Below are 23,924 nucleotides of genomic sequence, written 5' to 3'. Positions count from 1 at the left end.
GTATGTTCTCTTGTATTGATATAACTTGTATAGTTTTTACATTGACAAAGTGTTATTATTATTATTATTATTATTATTATTATTATTATTAGGAACAAAGGGCCCGATTTACAAAACTTAAATAAAGGTTTTAGAGAAGGTTTATAACCAAAGGGAATGTTTAAACACAGTCCTTTAAAAAAAAAAAACATTCCATACAGTTTTCTGAACAGTTCCCCAAGATTCTGCTTTACCTGGAAGACATTCTGAATATAATAGCATTCAGACATTATTTGCTATACACCAGATTCAAGTAACATGCCACAGCATGCAAACACAGGGATAGTGTCATATAACCTTCTCTATGCTGCTGATCTGAGACACACACTGCACCCAGGAAGCCCTAGTTACACCCAAGGCTAGCTTTGTCTATTTCTAAATACTGATACAGTTGACATATTCACTTACTATAATGAAAATCCACACAACAGTCTAAACACTGTTGCTGGCGAAACAAATATCCACCGTGGGCAACCATTAAATTGTCGGAATGAAATTGCTACGGTGTGAAAAATGAAATCATGTAAAGGAAATGCCAAGAAAAGGCAACCCTATTTCGAGCTTCAATGAAATACATTTCAGCAGCACTATCCCTGCAGATAATCATGTTTTATTTTCACAGTGCAGTGTATGAAAGGTGGTTCGGTCTACAACTCAGTAATCAATCAAGACTTTCAGATGACATTATGACCAACTAGATCAAAGCAAATTTATCTGAATCCTTGAGAAACATTGTATTTAATGAGTTTCTATGTATCATCTTCACATTACATCCCAGCTGTTGATGGGAGTCTATCAACAGCAGCAGAACTAAATAGCACTGTCCTTTAACTCTGCATTCATCCTGTGGGGGTTTTCCCTAAGGGTTGGTTTATTGACCCTCTGATTAACATCACTGTATAAAATAAGCAATGGAAATATGCCTGAGTAGTCACATGTAAATACGTCAGTCTGGCTCTTGGGAATGTGATAATAAAATGCTCTCAATCTGTACATAAATATTAATAATAATTTCCCTTTGGCCAATGCATTGCAGTGTAGCAACATTCCTCTGTGGCCTAGCCAACCGCTTTGTATACAAAGCAGGTAAACAATGCTGGTTCACATACTGCAGCTGGTACCACCTGAACCCTGAGGCAGTATGACGTCTGATTTTTTTGCTTCACTGCAACACTAAAAACATTTTTAGTTGACAGTGATCATTATCTTATCATTATGTTGTACCAGCGATTACAATAACAGCCAATCATGTCCCCTTTGGTTGGTTTGGTAATTTGTTGTTTTAATTTGGTGTCGAAAACCGGTGGTTTTAACCCATCCCACTTACATTGTAACTCCTCCTTCACAAATTGCTTTCAACAGGCAATTCCTGTTGTGAGGCTGGGTCTGGAATGACTACAGGACACGCCCACAGCTGTAACTTGGCAATGGCAATAAAGGGTTCAGTTTCAAGTACTGTTACAAAACCAGAAACAAACAACGTATATTAAGGTAATGCTTGCTGGTAGTCTTCAGTTGTTTCTTATTTATTTTAATAGCTGTTTTTTTTTTCTTTTCTGGACCATCAATAGTACTCATACGTAAATTTGCATATACATACAAAAAAATGATAAGAAAGCCAGCTCTAGTCATAACATTCATTAGAAGAGATTGAACCTGGGACTTTTTAGACTTAAATAAAGATTCCTACAGCTTGAACTAAAATTCTGCAAGCTCAATTGTTATAAATCAGGTCATTTGTTTACGTGTTTATTGTTCATCTGGGAGCATTTCTGTGATTTGTTGCTAATCGGCAAAAATCACCCTGAGAGGTGTGCGCTTCCGCAAGAGTGGGGAGGGGCCTGTGTGCCTGTGCTTGTGTTAGTGAGCGGTGAGTCAATGCTGTTGGCAATCTCTGAAGGTGTTACTTCCTTTATTAAACCATAAAGGTGGCTTTAAGTGCCCTGCTCGACAACAATACTGTTTGGTTTTTATTATGTGCCATACACAAGTACATGTATTACATTTAATATTTCAAATGTATACATCATGTATTTTTCTCATATTAATTGTATATTTCTCAATATATTTACTTTATATTTTATATTTTAAAAGCATTAATGCTATATTTAACATATATACACATTTATATATTAAAAGGGGCCATTTTTTGTGTATTAAAAATGTGTAAAAGATCTTGATAATATAGTTTTATTATATTCTATTAATTCAAGAATGATGTTGGTAAAATATAAGTATCATACATTTCTTATTATATATTAAATATATATTTTTGTTCCGTATGGGTTACTAGGTTGTTGGAAATGTTTCATTTTATTCATAACAGCAGGTTTGTCAGCTTCAATGTCTACAGTGTCAATCACAAGGTTATTTTTATGCCTAATAAAAAATACTTCAGGGCCTTCTTATATGCACTGTCTTGTAGGTATGACAGGGTAATGTCACGGCCCAAGCTGTTACCGACAGGAAAGAGACCCAGAGACAGAAAGCTGCAGCTTAAGCATTGGTACCCACGTTTATTAACAAAAACAAACACAAAAACAGGAACAAAATAAACTGGCACAAGGGCCAAGATAAAATGTACTCATCCAGCATAGTGATAGTATATTTAGTAGTTATGTCTACCCAGTCAAGGAGGAGAAAATACTGTTTATTTTAAATGTGTTTCCTTTACTACTACGACAACTATGACTACTTATAATAATAATAATAATAATAATAATAATAATAATAATAATAATAATAATAATGTTCACTCATGCTTTACAAATTAGACAGTTTACCTTCCCTTCAATGTTTTTTTTTCACATAGTTTAAAAGACAGTTTACTGGTGGCCTTGGCACATAGATTATATAAAGCAACGGCTATCATCTCCTTGGGCCTTGTGTCTATTCCAATAAATGCCTGCAATGAAGCGTCTTTAATCAAGTGAGACTGAGCACATCTTGTATTGTCTCTTGACTGTGACTGAATAAGGGCAGAAAGAAAGAAAAAATATCAATGTGCAGTGCTTAGCTTTGGCATGAGAGGTGCTTGCCATTGCTTACCAATCCCTTCCCTCGGGCACAACAAAGCCAGAACGGAATAACCCTTTCAACCTCTTATCACGTCTTTCTAAGTGATTTGCTTTCTGTATCAAATCTTCAATGTATGATTCAAACTCACCTGGGGAATAAAAAGAGGTCTAGTTTATTAAATCAAGCCTCTACAGTACCAGTCACAGCTTGTCAAGTTCAGTATTTGGGATTAAACACGACTGAATGACTGCTGGAAGGAATGCGTTTCTCCTCCCAAACCCGTTCCTTAAACTCATTTCTTAAAATGGGTCTATTTAAAGTTGCAGCTGTTTCTTAGGGTGAAAGGGCTAGAATGTGCATTCCTGTATATGTTGTTAAAATGTACCTTGTATATTATATCATTGCAATCCATGTTAGACACCAGATTGAAATCAGAAAACAGTTCCAAATAATTAGAAACTAAATAGTCAGCAGGTGGGCCTTAAATGCTTTAAAAACATCAAGCTGATTATTCGATTTCTTTAATCTCCAGGGTCAAGTTTTTCCGAATATGCAGATGCCTAATAAAAATGTTCTGCAAACTGTAAACAACAGAAGATCTGGAGAACGTTGGTACTAGTGGGGCCATGTTGATTCATTACATCAAATAAATGCTTGAATAACATATTTTTGAACCACTACATTTTCAAGAGGTAACATTAGTAGCAAATACATCCCCGAGAGTACATCTGTGAAAACAAGTCAAACAATTTATACAGTGTATTAAAGCTGAGAAATTTAAGCATCTGTTAATGTAACTATCCTTCTGGAAGCAAATGTGATGTATTTATTTCAAGATGTTCATACAGCACAGATCACCTGACCTGACGTGCTAAGAATGCTTCAAAGGCAGTACGTAAGGATGTTTACCACACCCCCTGACAGACACACAGATAGTCACATGTGCATACGCACAATGATCAAGACAACAAATGGTATATGTAATGCTTAAGAGCAACCAGGTATGACATACTAATATAAATATAAATAAAATCTACAAGTTCAAACAATAAATGGTAATGAAATCCACTTCCCAGCCTGTGGTTTTGAGAAAAATTTTATGCAGGGCTGCTCAACGCTTATGAAACCATCTTTGCCAAGAGCTCCTGTGATGATTTGTTCAAGGGGGGAATGCATACTGTAGGAATTATAGGGCATGTTAAAAACCTAAAAAAAAAAAAAAAAATGCAAATTCATTGTAGAGGTGTGAATATAGTTTCATAAATGTTGTATTTTCTGCCCAGCTGTATTATAAACGTTTAAGCTCTTTCATGCGTTATTCAATTGTGAGAAAGCTTTCGGATTAGATCTGAAGTGAATTGAGTCAACTCATTATACCACATATTTACCTTGATCTAGATACAGTGCTGCCGATTTTTTTTCCTAGCAATATAAGCAAAGGATGGAAAGATTAGTAAGACAAATCAAACAAAAATCACTTCAATGTACCAACTAAGATAAGCATTGATTGTTTTATTAGGCACTGTTGTATATAGTTAAGGAAATGGATATTGCACAGTTCAATGGGTGTGGCCATTGTGTTATAAAGATTAAAACCATTTTAATGTTGTTCTGTCACAGCAGCACCTTTGTTGTCAGGTATAGTAACAGAACTATAGATATTGCAGGTTCACAAAGTAGTCAGTGAAAATCCACGTATAACTATTTCAACTAAAAATAAAAATTAAAAGTGTATCATGGTAATTGTGCAGCTATTTTTTACCATGGTTTTATTATACAGTACATTTACCACAGTCCTGATAAGCCTTACCCTTTTTCTGTTCCTTATCAAAGATTTTTTTTTTTTTTTCAATCAGGCTTGCCCATATATGGTCCAACAAGTGAACCAGCCCCTGTACACATAATAACACTGAAGCTGGACTAGAAAGAGACAGGGGCTTCTTAAAATGCTGCCCCAGTTGTTGTGCCTGCATTGTCTGAAACACGAGCTGCATTAGAATAAAAGGCTCCAGCCCCCCAATCCACGATTGTTTCTAATTCATTTTCTGATACAATCATACGTAAGGCAAAGATTACTTATAGCACTGGCAGTCTGAGACCATCCATCAGATATAGACAGGTCTGGCTTAAACCAATGAGTGGCTCTAAGTGAGTGATTTCCATTCCTGAAAGAGGCACTTATCCGCCCTGGATAAACCAACATTTAAGGAGCTGAGAAATCAACAGGCAGATAGGCATTCATACAATCAGCACAGTTAACCTTTTTGTCTCCCCATACTTATCAATATATATATATATATATTTATATTTATATATATATATATATATATATATATATATATATATATATATATATATATTCACTTTTCTTCTTGGTTACCTCACCAAACCTGTTCTTGGATTGTATGTAATTGTTTTATTCTTTCCATACAAAACCATTTTTTATATAATCTATCTGCCAGAATTCGTACTTTTTTTATTACGTTATTAGAATTATTATCTTTAGTTTTTACTTATTCATATGTATTTATTTTATATATATATATATATATATATATATATATATATATATATATATACAGTACTGTGCAAAAGTTTTAGGCAGGTGTGAAAAAATGCTGTAAAGTAAGAATGCTTTCAAAAATAGACATGTTAATAGATTATATTTATCAATTAACTAAATGCAAAGTGAGTGAACAGAAGAAAAATCTAAATCAAATCCATATTTGGTGTGACCACCCTTTGCCTTCAAAACAGCATCAATTCTCCTAGGTACACTTGCACAAAGTCAGGGATTTTGTAGGCATATAGTCAGGTGTATGATTAAACAATTATACCAAACAGGTGCTAATGATCATCAATCAATATGTAGGTTGAAACACAATCATTAACTGAAACAGAAACAGCTGTGTAGGAGGAATAAAACTGGGTGTGGAACAGCCAAACTCAGCTAACAAGGTGAGGTTGCTGAAGACAGTTTACTGTCAAAAGTCAAGACTGAGCACAGCAACAAGACACAAGGTATTTATACTGCATCAGCAAGGTCTCTCCCAGGCAGAAATTTCAAGGCAGACAGGGGTTTCCAGATGTGCTGTCCAAGCTCTTTTGAAGAAGCACAAAGAAACGAGCAATGTTGAGGACCGTAGACGCAGTGGTCGGCCAAGGAAACTTACTGCAGCAGATGAAAGACACATCATGCTTACTTCCCTTCGCAATCAGAAGATGTCCAGCAGTGCCATCAGCTCAGAATTGGCAGAAAACAGTGGGACCCTGACCCAGATGGTACACCCATCTACTGTCCGGAGAAGTCTGGTCAGAAGTGGCCTTCATGGAAGACTTGCGGCAAAAAAGCCATACCTCTGACGTGGAAACAAGGCCAAGTGACTCAACTATGCACGAAAACACAGGAACTGGGGTGCAGAAAAATGGCAGCAGGTGCTCTGGACTGATGAGTCAAAATTTGAAATATTTGGCTGTAGCAGAAGGCAGTTTGTTCGCCGAAGGGCTGGAGAGCGGTACACGAATGAGTGTCTGCAGGCAACAGTGAAGCATGGTGGAGGTTCCTTGCAAGTTTGGGGCTGCATTTCTGCAAATGGAGTTGGGGATTTGGTCAGAATTAATGGTCTCCTCAATGCTGAGAAGTACAGGCAGATACTTATCCATCATGCAATACCATCAGGGAGGCATCTGATTGGCCCCAAATTTATTCTGCAGCATGACAACGACCCCAAACATACAGCGAAAGTCATTGAGAACTATCTTCAGTGTAAAGAAGAAGAGTCTGTCTGGAATTACATGAAGAGAGAGAAGCAACTGAGGCTGCCTAAATCCACAGATGTTTGGGCCAACCTGCCTGCTGAGTTCCTTCAAAAACTGTGTGCAAGTGTACCTAGAAGAATTGATGCTGTTTTGAAGGCAAAGGGTGGTCACACCAAATATTGATTTGATGTAGATTTTTCTTCTGTTCAATCACTTTGCATTTTGTTAATTGATAAATATAAACTATTAACATGTCTATTTTTGAAAGCATTCTTACTTTACAGCATTTTTTCACACCTGCCTAAAACTTTTGCACAGTACTGTATATATATATATATATATATATATATATATATATATATATATATATATGTATATTATATATATCAAAGGTTCAAATGATTACAAAATGATTTATTTCAGGATGTTTAGTACAAAAGCTTCTTCAGCTGTGTAGAAAGAAAAGTATGGCTTTGTCCTAAACATCCTAATAGATAGATAGATAGATAGATAGATAGATAGATAGATAGATAGATAGATAGATAGATAGATTAACTACTCTTTAAATTACCAGTTACACAGGATTGTCATTGTGTTTCAGGTATCAGCTCAGCTGCATGTTCCGTCTCAATTGCTGGTTAAGAACAGTACCTACCCTTTGCAACAGGTTAACTGTATCATGTTGTCCAGTAATGAAGAAATTGTTAATGTTGCAAAGGTAGTTTCAAAAACGCTAGGAGTAAAATTGTAACAGTACAGTACTTACAGTAAGTACTATAATTCATGTATAACATATAACCCTTAGAATCTGTATCACTAATTTGCCTTGAGTTACGGTATAGATAGATAGCGATAGCAGGTACTTCAATGGCACCTGTATTCATGGCAGGGCAAATAACTGATATTTTACAATTAATACCTTTAAAAAAAGTGTTAGCTTGTCAATAAAAGATCTAAACATTTTATTCTGACTTATTTTCTCAAAGATATTAGAAGGTTGGTAGTTGTTAGACATATCTTCAATCACTGAATGATATTGGTTCATTAAACTGTTATGCTGAGTAGGACTAAATTGAGGTCAAGTCTGAAAAGGCTTCAGAAAGGCTGTTTAAAAAGGCTGTTGAGGTATCCATCATCTATGGATTTATTTTGACACTACAGTACATGAAACACATGCATTAAACAGTTCTGACAAATGACATTTCACTCAAATTTAATGGGTTAGGATCTGTATATCTTATGTAGTATTTTTTTTTTCTATGGGACACAGCAATGCCTGACATTGAAATATGAATGACTGTGATATTCTCTCCTATTTAATTGCAATGTTCTAGCATTTAGAGTGAATGCCAATTATTGCTAATTGCATTTTATTCGCTGCATAACTAATAAGCCTGCCTGTTACACATCGAATAACAGTGTTAGCAGTGAATGCTCTCTGCAGAAAAGCTTGCTTAACTAAATCTAACAGAGCTACGAGAAGTTTAGCAAGATTTCATCCCCAAAGCACAGGAGTGTCAAATCTGATAAAAACAAACAACCAAGAGAAATCTTTTGGGAATTTTAATAAAGGGGTATATTACTGGCATGGATTTTATTCAACAGCTCTTGAGTGTGAGCCATGTTGGTTTCACACTCACACTTACTCCAACATCATTGTTTTGGCACTGAGTTTAATCATGTTGCATTAACAGATAAACAGGAGGAGGGTTTTCCTTGTAGTGTAGTTTGACTAAAAGGCCCATAAAACCATTGTAAATATAATTCCTAAGAAATGTGTCAGAAAAGCAGCAGTACATTGAAATATTACTTGAAAGAATTAGAGCTTTATTATGCATTACATACAGTCGGGTGCACTTTATTTCGTGCATCATTTGGGAGTTTGATGAAGTATATCAGTATTAAAACAATATAGCATATGACTAAGCGTAGGCATACAGGTTGTACACATGGATACGCTTGAGTTGGTTATTACTTTATTTGAATCCTAAAGGAAATTCTATTTTTATAGTTAGATTTAAATTCTTGCCACTTACTGCAGAGAGTTTTCAATGCGCTGCTTCAATGAAAAGACACAGTAACACACCATTAATGAACAATTATGTTGTTCTGTTCTTTTAATGAACAAAGGAGTTTAATTTAACATCGCCAAGGAGATTCAAGCCAAGAATGAAAGCACCTCAATCTTACTATCACCCCTTCCCAAAGTAAATTACCGGTACTTTGATCATTCCGAAGCTGAAGTGTGTCTATGAATAAGGAATGGCAGGTGATTAATGATACCATTTGGTGTAGCAGATGCAAGCTAAAGATGTAGTTTTTCCATTTTCCTTTACATTTGGAGGATTTGGGTTTTTAGAAAGGACTAGGCAGAATTTAGCATAGTTTATGTTTCAAGAACGGTCTAGCTAACCTGGACATACCTGATCGTACATTGTGTGTAAAAGGGTGGGGTGGTGGTAGTAGGGTTTTGTGGGCACTCCCCTTATAAATAAATAAATAATAAATAAATATTATTTCTTAGCAGACGCCCTTATCCAGGGCGACTTACAAGATATCACATTATTTTTACATACAATTACCCATTTATGCAGTTGGGTTTTTACTGGAACAATCTAGGTAAAGTACCTTGCTCAAGGGTACAACAGCAGTGTCCCCCACTGGGGATTGAACCCATGACCCTCCGGTCAAGAGTCCAGAGCCCTAACCACTACTCCACAACTACTCCTAAAATTCTTGGCTTGAATCTCCTTGGGGATGTTAAATTAAACTCCTTTGTTCATAAAAGTTTACTATACTAAAAGCATAGCAAAGTATAATAAAAGTGCAAAGCCCAGAGAGTTATGGTTTAACAATAAGCATAGAAAAACGACTGTGCAAAACGTATACGGAACATATCTTACACACAGTAAGGGAGTTTCTAAACACAGACAGATTTTTAACAAGCTCTGCACAGTAGTGCAAAACGTGTTTCAGCAAAATGACTTCTGCTTAAAAAACAAAGTTTAGTTTTCCCACTACGTGTCTACTATAAGGACTTTCTTGGGTTAGTTTATAATAAAACAACAATACAATGGTGTGTGCTAGTGTACCTAGTGTGTAGCCACACCAAATTTGCCTTTGGTTTAAACCCTATAAACAAAATAGCCTTAGTATGTACATTGTTTTATTATCAAGACAACTTCCCATTGATAAAACACACTGGGGGTTTATCTTGATAGAAACATGTTGAAGTGTGGCATAGCAGTAAATGCAAGGGATGTACCAGCATATATATAGATAGGAAAGACTGCTGAACCATGGTAAGAGTATGTTCAAGCTTGGCATCAACAAAATACAATTTCATTGGGAGAGGTGCCCGTGCATCTGTGCATTCCTCACTGCATTTTCTTCAAGGGAGTTATGAATGTTGATTCTCCTTGAGCCAAATGATCTAGGAACATTCACACTTCCATGGAAGAATCTACACATAACCCAAACCCTAAATTAAATCTCAATTTTAGCCCAAACAAAGTGTGAATGCTCCTGGAGTATTTATTACCAGACTACTCTACAAGTAATAGTGTGGCCTGGATGAAAACAAGACCAGAAAAGAGCTGAATAGATCCCAAATCAAGTAATAATGTATTTAAATAATGGTAGATAGGAGGGTAGAGTTGAACTGATGAGGATGTCCATTAGTAGACTGATAATAGGTGGAATGAGACACACATTTTGTACTGATATTCCTATAATTATACAGATTCAAGTTTGTTTGTTTTTTGCAAAATTAAAATATCAGTTTTGCATTTATACGTAATAGTATACCACATATCCCAACGCAAAACTACTACATTAAAAGATGTAACAAAAGTGAGATATTTAAGTATTCAGTACGAGTGTTAAACAAACCCACCACACAAACACAGCCACACAGCTTCTGGAATAAGACACTGGGCCCGTCTGGTTGCTGAGAATGAGTACGAAACATTCTGCTTCTTGCTTCTACCTGCCCTGGGCTACAGGTGCCATGTGCTGCCTTTTCATTTCCCAGTCTCTCCACCATGAAAGTGTATATCCTGACATGCTTTTCAAAATGTAGTTTTATTTTATTACATGGTTTCATTCTACATGTTAACATATTTTGATGAGAATAAGCCAATTATCTTCAAATTCCTCCTATAACAACTTTACTTATGAGTGCATACATCTTTGCACTCGCTAGCTAAACCCTGGTTTGGAGAATTATTTCATTTTAGAGGGCACTATCTTAAAACTGCAGTACATTATTATATAGAATTTGACAAGCACACTAAGTGCAGGATTGTTTTTGTAATACAAATTCCTGGTTTAAAAAATATCTCATAGACATTGGCTTTTTCAGTTCCTCCTACAAGCTTTCAAAACAACATTAAAACTCCTTCCAAAAAAAGCAGCAGTATGGACCACTAGAACAAGCATGCCCTTCAAGAAAAGTACCATTTAGGTACGTGTAACATAACAATACCTGTGTAGTATCCTGACAGAATCTTAGCAAAACCACTATCAACAATGGATTTGGAACAGATATTGTACTGCTATGCTAGTTATATGGTAGCATGGTATGTAAATCTCATGCATATTGATACATGCTCAACCGTGTACTGGCCCCGTCTACAAGCCCAGCAAGTCGATACAATTTGACTTTCAGGGTTTTATGGAAAATTAAACTGATGCTGGTTAAGCAGATTTTTGAAAATTAATCAGACCCACTTGCATCATCCAATTGGTATTCAATGAATAGTAAGTGTACAGTACTTAACTTTCTAAAAATTTTAATTTCTGAGTCCATCATAGTTCCAGTATATTTTGTTAGATATGTAACTGATTGGTTTTACCTCTAGAAAAATTTACAATATGATCTATAGTAAAATTCAGTTTGGCACTCCTGCATAAGAGAAAACAGCAGTCAATGGTATTGAGCCTCTGTGTAAAGAAGCAACTTGAGAAATGATAGTGTACAACTGTAAGTACATGAGGGGAAAGGGGCACCGGTGCAGCCAGAAGCACTTTGCATTTCATCACGCCTCTTTATCTCCAAAGACATCAATCACCACATGCTGGAAAATTCATGCAAAGTAATATATCCCCTAATTAACACTTTTAAATGAAAACAGGATGGCTATTTAAAAGGCTTCAAGTGCATTTTAAAAGAATGCTTTCCCAAAGCTAAAGCTGTGAGGTTAAAAAGGAGAAAGAGATCAGTAAATGAACAAATAATATATAAGAAAAATGAGGGTGAATGAATTACCATTGCATTTTTGCCATGTCTTCTTTTTTAATTTCCTGCTGTGCCAAAGGGTATACCAGAGGGCTTCACAGGTTTTAATAGCAAGCAAATAATATTGACAGAACCAATGATCTCTTCTCTGAATTGATATGGAACTAAACTGGGTACGTTTTTACAACTGGGGTATGAATACGAGTTCTGAGAGCAAGGGGTGACACATTGAGTCTGGGACTGAGCTGGGATTTAAACTTAGGATCTCCTTCTGTCCCTTGGCCCTTTGCCCTAATCAGAATATTGTTTTCTTTTTTAAACTGTAGTACACACACTAGACTTGTTTAGTTTAACCATTCACACTCATTATCACTGGAAGATTGGCTTATGTATGTTTGCTGATAAGCAGTTCTGTGATGACAGATTGATAAGGATACCAGGAAGGCATGCATGCCTAACTCTGATAGGTGCACAGCCATGTGTGTAGATATATAAATACCTGTGTACAGTATTTACTGAACAAAAAAAACAGGCAGAATCAGAAAGACAGACTGCAATGCAGGTTTCCTTAGTCTCCTTGAACACTGATTTTGAAGGACACCAAATTACTTATTTTTTTAATCAGTGGCTGCAGCTTATGTTCCGCAGCAAAAGCTTGTGTTGCTCTTTCCTGTGACTTTGATTGGTAGTAAATCAATGAAGCACAATTATTTGCATTAGGCTTTGCAAGTTAGAGAATTGTTTTGATGGCCTTGTAAATAAGAAAAACACAAGCTGACAACGTGAAATCAATCCTTTCTTAATACAGAATGACACCCACCTTAACTGTTGAATACAAATGGATAACCTTTGCTGAAATGTGTAGAGTTTTGGTGCCAAGACACTAAAAAGAGGAAAAGCTGCCCCATCTTGGATACTGACCTAAGCAGCGTTGGGTCTTTAGTATAGTACCTGAATGATAAACCACCATGCAACAAAAGCTTTACTATTTGGTCATATACCCTGCATATGCACTCTTTGGGTTTAATAGTGCAGCTCTTGTAAGGGTTGTGGAAATTAAAGTGCAGCATCGCTTGTCTTCCTAAGCTCGGAAATGGGTACGGTTATTCCATGGCAACAATACGTTGCATCTTTTCTCATCTCAAAATAAACAAATAGGCTGCAGCCATTACTTTTCTGTTAGAGATCTTCTGGATCTTAAGGTTTCTTCTGGGTCTCAGCCTAGTCCCTAATGAGCATGCGTCGAATCATGATATATCATTCGCTACCATGCTCACAGGCAACACTAATGTCCATGTTTGTATGCTCATCCACTCTCCCACTGTCACTCTCTTTCCTAAGAATCGTCTGCCCCTAACCCGAACCCTAATCCTTGACAATCCCTTGGGAAGTTTTCATTTGGAATAGGACATTTCGTTAAGTGGTTTAAAATGCCCATACAGAGGGAGGTTTACTACAGTTTAACTGAGACTTGGCTTGGGGGCTGTTGCTTTGTTTCTTTGTAGATTTTTGTGACAATATTGATTAACCACCAACAATAACATTACTATAGCGGCTTGCTTTCTCCATGCCCCATTACTTTTCGCCAAATGTGCACCAGATAAAATGGGGTAATGTTGCTGAAAAACACCCTCCAGGTTGGGAAAATGAAGTGTCATTTTTCAAACAAAGAAAAAGAAAATGATTGTGATGTTTAGCCTTCCCTTTGTGCAGCTTGCTCTCAACCTGAGGATAAATGTAATTTAATTAGGGCCCAATGCAATATCCATTCCAGTTCAGGGAAAAATTGAGGGAAATTACGAGTGAACATGAATCAGTATTTGTTACCATCAGTAATGTCAGATACCTTTTACAGTATGTTACGGTATTACAGGTTTGCAGACATTAAGTTTCTTTTCATAGAAAAGTATGTGGGACAAGAAAAAACATGATATACTAACAGGTGACTTTGTAGAGGTATTGTAATTTTATTTATACAACTAGTTTTGAAAGATCGAGCATGGAATATGTTTTCAGTATTCACCGCTGCTGAGGGAATTTAGTTTTTTGGAATCTATCTTGCATTCATTCAAATCCAGAATGACCAGGCAGATCACACTGTTACAAGTTATACACCGCTTTGTAAAGCAGAAGCAGAGCTTGATCCAAGGAAAGGAATTCTGTGACTTCAGTTGTGTAATTTAGGTTTAAACTTTATTTTCCATACATTATTTTCCATGAGCGTTCATGGGGAGTTCTCTATGTTATTATCACAATCTAAGTTGGCAGATGTTTTTTAGTTTTTAGTTTTTTTTTTAATCAGGGTTGAATATATGTAGTTTGTTAAGCATAGTCAAAATCACAACATAAAAATGCTCCTTAGCACTCAAACAGCTAAATGATCTGTTTATTTGTTTTCTGTTTGTTTTTGATGCAGCTGTCTAGGTTCTTAATGATACCAGCATTCTAATGGGACCAATGTGTTATCTTAACTACAAGTAGGTGCCCTAGTGGCCATACATGTTCATCTGAAACTGTCCAAAACTGTTAGCATCTCTGGCCATGTAAGTAAAAGCTATTCCACAGGACAAGCAGAACCATTATTAAGAAGTAATTTGGCAGTTCAATTCTAATAATCTAACATTATTATCTTTATTGCCTTTTATTTCTGTCCCTGTCAAATGGTTATTTATTTGGTACATTTTTGTAGCTAAGGCTGGGATTGTGGCCAGGGAAAGCTCAGAATTTACAGTGTCAGTCTGTTAAGCTCAAGGTACAAGCTTGGAAGTGTTTTTTTGTTATATTTCTTACAGTAAAGTAAACTATGTTCATGTTTAGGGTGCCTCTCAGCTTCCTGGAGAAAGACAATTCAGCATTTGACCTGGCTACAGGTGTTTTTTTAATTTATTTTTTATTTCAAAACATAAAACTACTTAGAAATATCAAACAAAAAATTCAAATTAAACTGCACAGAGACGACAGAATCAGTTAGCACTGCTGTATGACACAACAACTGCATGGAAATGTCATCCTACAACTTCTATACATACTACTCCTGTATATTCATGTCTCCTCTTCCTAGCTTGTTTTCCGTCTCCCTCCATTTCTCAGTCTGTCTGTTGGTTGCCAGTCTGTGATTAGCCTCATCTATTTGCTGTCAAGTGTTCTGGGAAGAGGTGCACAGGCATTTCCCATGTAGTGCTCTTAGGCTTTTCTTTGATAAAAAAATACTTTAACTGGACACGTCATTGTAACCACAAAATTGGTTACTTTAATACCTGAGTATTTTAATAGGTTAGAATAACTGCTCCCTACAAGAACTCCATTAACTTTGCATCTGCTATTACCAAACTTTCCGTTAGAAACCTAAAGCTGTTAACTCCCGATGTGGGGGCTACTAAGTGCTCTGTATGTACTGTATAATACAAAGGCCCTAAATGCCTCTATTTCTTGCAGGGCAGTCTTTGTAGCAAAAATATGAATCTCTCTGAATGAATGGCATTACCTGAATGTGCTGAGTACACTTAATTGGCATGATAGAGATATTACTTTCATTTTAGTCAATGGAGATGCTTGTTACTTGTTACCTTTTTTCTATGTGTTTGCTGGCTGCACCTGCAATGCCTCGGTCTCAGGATCAATCGTATTAGGCTTCTACCTTCACAACCTTACTCATCTACAGCTTGTAGCAAACGTGTCTGCCTCTCACCGACAGATATACTTCATGTACATGATGGATGAGGGAGTTCTAAGTGAATGTTAACAATGATACGTTGTCTGTTCGCACTCTAATCCATTGCAAGACTTTGCTCTTAACTGGTCCTTACTCTGGGTTTCAGCAGAGTCAATGACAGAATTAAAGAACTGCTTGGAACAAAGTCCTGCAATGGAATTGACTAGAAGAGCTAAGCTACATACTTATTTATCACAAAAATAAAACTAGCATCACTAGTTATAATCCATAAAACTAATTATGGAATGGAAAATAGGCATTGAGTACAACAGGTTGTGTTAACATGAGATAATCACACCCCTAGGGGCATTCTACAGCAGTGTAATGAAAGCATCTTTTTTTTTTAAACCCCCTAGAGGTGTGATCATTGTTTTATACATATTGGAGCTGCTGTAATGATATTGTGCAACATGTTTCAATCTTTTTACATGCTATATAAGTAGAAGATCTGTGCTGGACATCATACTATACAAGGTATGCTAAACGGATATCATCCACTGTTTTTTTTATTATATCATTATTTACCATTCTTTACTAACATGTTTTACGCACCAAAATTGTATTTGCGTCACACAAATGTAATTCAAACTTCTGAAAATTGGTTGAAACAGATTTCCAGGAATAATTAGTCAGCATAGAAAACAATGATCTAAGCAGAAACAACAATAGAGAATGACAGAGAACTAATGATAGTTAGCTCTGGCCTTTTCAATCTGTTACTGCCATGAAATCAGATGCCCAAAGCCTTGTTCAGCCAAGTTCTTAATTATTGAATGTACTGTATTTACTCAATTAAGTAGTCAAGGAATTGAATGAAACATGGTACTGGTTTACAGTGAGTTGAAAGGTCCACTAGCTGGTACCACACACACACACACACACACATAAATATACATATATACTGTATACCTGTTACTTCCAGCCCAATCATACAGAAAGCGGAAGGGAAACTTGTTTCATAACATGTAATAGCTTTCCTTGTGACTAAATGCACAGCAATGAATGTTGGCCTGGCCCCTCATTCACAATGACCATTCTCTCAGGTCATACAATCCAGCAGGACTTTCATTTCATCCATTGTCATTTAAAATGGCATGTAAATGAGGTACAGACAGACAATGCAGATACAGGGATGAGGAGACAATAGGTAGAACCCCCTGAGCACAGGAGCAGGGAAGTGTTAGCAGTATATTTTACATTAGGGTTATTGGTTTTCCATCTTATTGGCAGAGGAGTTGCATAATATGTGTCAATCATAATTCACAATAAGTATAGGGAATCCCAGTGCAAAATGGGAAGAAGGGGGTACAGCTTGAATGTGTGTAAATGGCACAAGTGAATCAACTCCATCCAATATTCCAGGTAGCTTCACAGGCACACTGGGACACATTTCCAAAGTGGTGTAATTTCAATTTAAACCCTTCTGTCAATATGGTTCACTGCAGGTTTTAAGTTATGTTCTGACATTACTGTTTATTATCGTATGTATTTTAAAGAACTTTTCTACAGCACTTGGTTCCATTTAATGACTTTTTGTTGTTTTTTTGGGGGGCGGAGGGATTCTCAAGTAACTCCCCTTACTTGTTAACAGTAACCTTTTATAGATTAGGCTTGATAAAGTCCACAATTAGCCCATATCTTTCAACCAGACTGCATTTGTCTGTATTTTTGGAGCTAGACTTAGGTAGAGAGAAGGAGAAACTTCTTCACACAGACGATGGCAATGGGTTACCTAGTCATGTTTTTGATGCTGAATCACTTAGAGCCTTTAAAGCTCAACAAAGTTTTGAGATCAGTCAGCTACTAGGGAACCGGACATTCTTGCTCGTACATTTCTGTTTATTCTTTTGTTCTTATGTAAACTATTTGGGGTCTATTTCAATGATTACCAATACCACCACTCTAAAGCTCTCATACCTTTTCCCACAGTGTTTATATTGTAGTTTTCCATATACTTAACAAAAAACTGAAAACATTGAAAAATGTGACGTTATTATGGCTTCTGGTAGACTTTTGTGAAATCATTTTGCAGGTTCTTTGATTACGTGATGTTAAATAAAAGTTCTAAATTATGTTTTTGTTATGTCGCAATCCTAAAATTTTAGGTGATGCAAAACCTTTGGCCATAGCTACGGATGCAGAATGCTTTGCAGTGTGATGTTTTTATTGTTGCTTGATTCAAACTATGTTGAAAGTATTTGGAAGTTAAGAGTTTAAGTTTATATTAAATTAGTTGCCTAGGCCCGTTTAGGTACATTGATATTCAGCCTACTGTACAATATAGCAGCTAAACAAATGTCTTATTTCTAACCTGAACTCACTTTATATATTATATATTGGATCTAACTTTTCACCAACTGAAATTAATCATGCCCAAAATGCAAATAAAACTATTGGTTTTTGTTTCTAAAATGAGGTGTGACTAAATACTAAGAAAACACAAACTGAAATAATTTCCCAGAGGCTACATTCTATTAATTTGCAAGGCCCTCAACATTTAGAAATACAGGTAAAAAAATACTTTTGTATCCTTGGAGTTGGAACTACTGTACCTCCCTAATCCCTTAGATTGCATGCAATGCTGAGAAAGCATTTTTTAATTTTTTAATTTTAAAAAAGCACTAATATTTATCCTGTGTTACCTACATTTGCTGATTTATGGCTCAATTAATGTAACTTATGCTCCTGCTGTTTCCTGAGGAAATCACTTGTAAGCCTCAGAGCTTCTCTCTAGATTATCCAAATGTTATTGTTATTTAGATCATTTCTAAAATCATTTCAGTGCCCATGAGAAGAGGCCGGTATTTCTGTGTGCCAAATAAAGAGGTTAACAAAATATTCAGTGTTCCTGCTTCTGTGTCGTGTCATTTACAATTAATTGTATTTGTCATCTGGATTGTAGTGATATTTTTATGTCAGCAAGAACTGCTGCCTCCACTGGGACCAGCATGCATCTTAAGGGGCCTTCCCAGGGCGAAAAGTTTTTAAAAAGTTTATGAAAGTTCTGGTTGATTTGAAAATGATCAAAATCTCTCATTGCATTCACTATGTCAGGTCATCAAAGGCCATCAAAGGCCATCAAGTAAGTGAAGCTGGTGAAAAGAGCAGCACAGGGAGAAAAAAAGTAAATACAGAATCTATACAAAATCTAGACAAGCATCATAAAAAGGCCTTACAGTACAATACAATGGAAAGCCAGTGTAACCTCAAAGACAAATAACAGTCAGTAGACATTATAAATCAGAAATACTAACACACAGGGCCACGGCGCAGGAAAACTGCAGAAATGATTGAAAGTAAAACATGTGGGCATAATAAACTCTTTTTCATCTTCCATAAAGAATGAAAGAGATTTGCTGGAAATACCTCTCAGTGATTTATCTGGAAGGGTAACAAGCAAGGGGAGTTATTTTTGAAGATATACAATTGAATACCATTCAATCTAGTTTGTGACAATCACACAACAGAGGACTTAAAAAGCAAGTAGCGGGGTTCCGAAAAATATAGCATTACACATCCCCAATTAAGTAACCCCCCCTGACAACATTTTACACTTAACTTTAAAGTCTGTTTCAAAGCTCTTTTCAAAATGTCTGCTATAGTGCACTGATAGTGTAAGAAATATTGCCCACATTGTCAAACAGGTAACATAACAATAACAATCCATGATGTGGTACAGAACAGAAAAGTCAGAGCACTTGCTGTTATGTGTTTTTTTTTTTTTAATCGCTTTTGCTACTTGCTCTTTAAGAATACATAATGCATAAACAAACAATGGTGGATAGAAAACTTAACAAGAGACAACTACCTGGTTATGACTGCACCGTGAATTGCTTATGTTACGCACAGAGCAGTCATGCTTTCTGTTCATCCAACACGGAAATCAATACCTGCATTTCATTTTTACTAAGGCCTTTCTACTTTCTAAGGCATTATCTGTCACCCTTGAATGTTTTAATTTGATTTAATTTGACAAGATGTTTGTGATGTTATTTTCTTGCATGAGCGGGCCAATGTGAGCTTTCAAGGTATCTGAGTGTTCCATGTACAAATAGGCAGAAATACTGTTATTGCATTTTTAGGATAAATACCAGTAACGGATATCATGTACATATACTATTCATTATTGAGCAATGTATTATATCTTGACATCAAATCCTACATTATTTAACCAAATCTTTCAAAAGTAGATTTACCTTGAACCAATCACAATACACCTTGCAACTTAATACCACTCTGATTAGTTGAAATCTTGGCTATCCCCCTCCCTCCCTCCCCCAACAATTATTTTGGAGTGTCTTATGGAATACCAGAAGAATTATTTTATAAATCTGTAGATTAAAATACAGTCTTTTTTGCCTGTGATCCACCTGTCACTGCATTCAACTAAATTAGAACAGAAGTGTTCTAATGGGAAATTGATATGATATACAAAAGAGAGGTTGACACAGGGAAATTAAACCATTTCAGGGGGATATGGGAGTCCTTTATTAATTACAAACGGAATGGTATGAATAATATACTAGTAAAGTCATTGCTGATAACAAATGTAATCTAAATTGATATTGTTTTTCCAAACAATACTTGATATAGGCTATAGGTTACACTGTTTTAAAGTATTTTTTTTTTTAAAAAAAGAATATTATTCACTAGATCAATAAATAGTGTATTTAATTCCTGGAAATATTAAGGAAAAGTTCTCGCTGAGCACAATAGCAATTTGGCTGAATACAGGGGCTCTATTGGGAATGTAAATCTGTGTGCCAATTAAAAATAATAATAACAAATAGTCAGTTAGCTTCCCTGGAGAATCCTGATGGCTATGATTTTGCATTTAATAGAACCGGTATAGAATTAAATTAGAATCACATGAGGAAAAGAGACTACGGCTTGATAGGAGCGCTCTTACTGTAAGGAAGAGCAAGATACACCCCGTTGGGGTCCTGCTGGTGTACAGTAGGAATTTGAACCTGGTCCTAGTTATTAAAATGTCACAACCATTTGTTTAGCATTTGTTTTTTTCTTCAAAGCTTTCGAGTTTTCAAAACAGACTAAACGTAGTAGTTTAGTGGCATCGGCAGCTAAGCCCTGCTGATAGCTTGTATTAGGGAATGGTATGCCTGTATAACCTTTCCTCCCTGAAACAAGAGAATAAACAGAACTTGCCCAGTAAGTCAGACGTTCGCTTCGGGACTCTTCTGACATTAAAAACAACAGCAGCAACAACAACAAAAAATTATCCTCAAATGGATTAAAAAACATCAGCATTATTGCATTTGGTCTCTCACTTATCCTAATGAGGAAAGTATGGCAAACTAATGTGCTGCTAAGTATGCATTCTCAATATGAATAACTCACTTTCTTCTACATTTACTTCACTGTTTTGGGAGGTCTGCAATCATTCTGAGTGAGTTATTATCATATTTCTCCAAATCTTCCTTTACCTGGCTTTGAGCTTGTTCAGAGAATCCAAAGTGATGGGACTAAACAGACTTCCATATTCCATTGGAATCATGTGACAATCTGACCTTTCAACTGAGATCCCCACCCATTCTATGTTAATATACAGAAAGAGTAGGTGGGGCTAGAAGAGTTGAAACTCTGTTGTCACAAACATATTACTGACTGATTAATGAGTCAAGAATGTTCTATCCTATCGATTTTTATATTAAATAATAACACACCAAAATAAATTAGGAAGAACATAAATATGTGTTTAATAATCAATGCGCCTTTTTGGGACAATCTAAATAGAATAAAATATGGCCATTTGTTGCTTAACAATAAATTACCATATTTGTAGCACAGTAACTGACAAAGCTAATGTGTGTCAACTTGAATCTGGTAACCCAGAGTAGGAAATAAACAAAATATATAATGTAACTGCTGAAACAGAATAAATCAATTTGAAAGCAAGATTATCGGTATGCATATAAAAATAGGACAATGTGTACATATGTCCTCATATTCAGACATATAATGTTAGCTACATACAGTACAGCTGCAGAACATACGATACGTACTAACAGCCAGGTGTAGGCAAGAGAGCAACAGCCACAAAAATGTTCCTCCAAAAAAAAAAAAAAACAAGATATTAGTTTCTCTGACAGTGCAATGCTGCACGGTATCTCTGATGTGGTGAGAGGTGAAAACAAATTAAATACATTCCCCAAATGGAAGGGTGATAAGCATCTCTGCTGTGGAATATGAAATGGGGAGGCTGGAGACAGCAAAACGCATGGTATTTCTGTCAATTAGGAAGATATGCTTGGGTATTCATCACATCTCACAGACAGGGCTGGGAGAGAGGAAATGAGCAGTTGATCACCACCTGTTCCTCATTGGGGGCGGGGGGGGGGTATACACTTCTAGTTATTTTCTTGGTACAGCAACACTTTGCAAACCACAGGCATTACAGTTATTTATATAAACATCTTACTTAACATGTTGAAGCTGTACTCCAGGATTGCATAATCTTGAAGGACTGTATGTGTATATATAAGATTAATGTCATTTAAAAAATGTCATTGTTATTGGAATAGAATTAAGTATAACCTAAATGTCTAATACAATTATATATTTTAAAAAATTGTACGAAATTATCAAAAAAAACTATCGAAAAAATATAATTCTAGAGACAAACAACTAACAAAAAGAAAGACACTAAACAAATGAATCATCACAATGTTGTAAAATAGGGAACATAAGTTAATTATAGGCAGATTGTTCAAAAACAATGATTTACATGTTTTGAACAGATGTAAGAAATTATAACCATGTATCTATCCTCCAGCAAAATGTCCTTTATTGACAATACATGATTTCATTTGTATAGATGACCTCCTCTAATACAGTGCACACTAGAAGTTTACTCATTTTGGGGGAGTGAATAAACTTTCGTTTTCAATAACAATAATGAGCAGGTTTGAAGCATGGATTCCTTACCTACAGTACATACCACAAGACAGCACAAGGAGAGAAAAAACTAAACAAAACACAGAACACCGGCACTGAGAGAATGTCGGAAATGCTCTAAAGAAATAAATGCCTCTGTCCTACCTGTAAGACGTCGGAATGTGATGGGGGCTCATCTGCCTTCAGGAAGACTTGCTGTCCCCTTCTGAAAAATTCAATGACGGCAATCAGAATGTGCTGCAGTATTAAAACCATGCTTGAGCTTTGCTTTCCCTACTATCTCTCTTTAGCTTTCTGTCAAGTGTCTGAGAAGAATGTGTCTATATACATACACACACAAGCACACATACACACACACTCTACTTATCTCCCTTGCTTTCCCTCATTCTCTCTCTTTCTCTTTCAGTCTTTCGCGCTGTGAATGTGTCTGTGTGTATTTTAGTGACTCTTTTGAAGCCACATCCTACATATCAAAGCCAGTCCCTCCCTCCCCTCCTGTCAGTGGCTGGAGTGCCATTTACACCTGCTTTCCATAGCGATTGGGCAGGCAGTATCCTACTGTCAAAGGCAAAGAAATAAGGGAGAAATGCTACTGCAGGAACTACAGGCTCATGCAGGAGTGTGGTGGAGGTAGTGAGGATTGAGACGTCTTCTGGGTCCAAGTGCCTGTCTGTTTCTTAAATCATTTGACGTGTTTTTATAGTCCTCAAAGGGTAGGCTTTCAGGTGTGCTTGCTCCTTGTTCCAGGAGCAGCTGCTCCCCCAGTATGGACAGAAAAGTTCAGGTACAGTAAGGTGTAGAGTTTTGGTTGGACAAAAAAATGACAATGTGGGTTGAGTCATGGGGTCCATCTCTGAAACACTCTAGGAAAAGGTCAAAGTGTATGACCGATAGTTTAGTGTTCCAAAGCTACTCATATTTAAACGATTAAGACCCTCACTGTGGTGTTGATAGATTAAATACATCCATTTACATCAACATCATAAAACTGTTACGGTCCAGAATACTGGTATAGGAGTTGGAGGTGGTGTGGTTAGAACTCTTGTCAGTTACTGTGACAAGAATGGCTGAGTGGGTGACGTCAGACCAGAAGACAGGAACACAAACGACAGAGAGATGTGGAGTTTGGTGGAGCTGAGCGAATGCTTTCGCTCAGCATTTAATGAATAAACAGACAGAAAATAAACGTTTGTAACAAAACACAAAAAACAGGACACGGCACTTGCGCCAAAATAAACAGAC

The 23,924-nt window shown here is 36.3% G+C and overlaps 1 protein-coding gene across 3 annotated transcripts in view; it reads right to left on the bottom strand.

Annotated features, from left to right (window-relative positions):
• The window catches only part of LOC117405690 (cGMP-dependent 3',5'-cyclic phosphodiesterase-like), a 171,831-nt gene that overhangs the window by 99,584 nt on the left and 48,323 nt on the right, over positions 1–23,924 (bottom strand). For 2 of the 3 annotated variants that reach the window (XM_059031030.1, XM_059031031.1), the window contains exon 2: positions 22,827–22,887. In XM_059031030.1, coding sequence (XP_058887013.1) covers positions 22,827–22,887 — 61 coding nt within the window. Of the gene's footprint in view, positions 1–22,826; positions 22,888–23,205; positions 23,232–23,924 lie in introns of those variants that run through there. The other variant, XM_059031032.1, reaches the window with a different exon arrangement.

Source organism: Acipenser ruthenus, chromosome 9 (genome assembly GCF_902713425.1).
Source record: "Acipenser ruthenus chromosome 9, fAciRut3.2 maternal haplotype, whole genome shotgun sequence".
In the NCBI taxonomy this organism is placed as follows: Eukaryota; Metazoa; Chordata; class Actinopteri; order Acipenseriformes; family Acipenseridae; genus Acipenser; species Acipenser ruthenus.
Note: the sequence above shows the minus strand (reverse complement) of the source record. Positions and strands in the feature narration are given on the sequence as shown.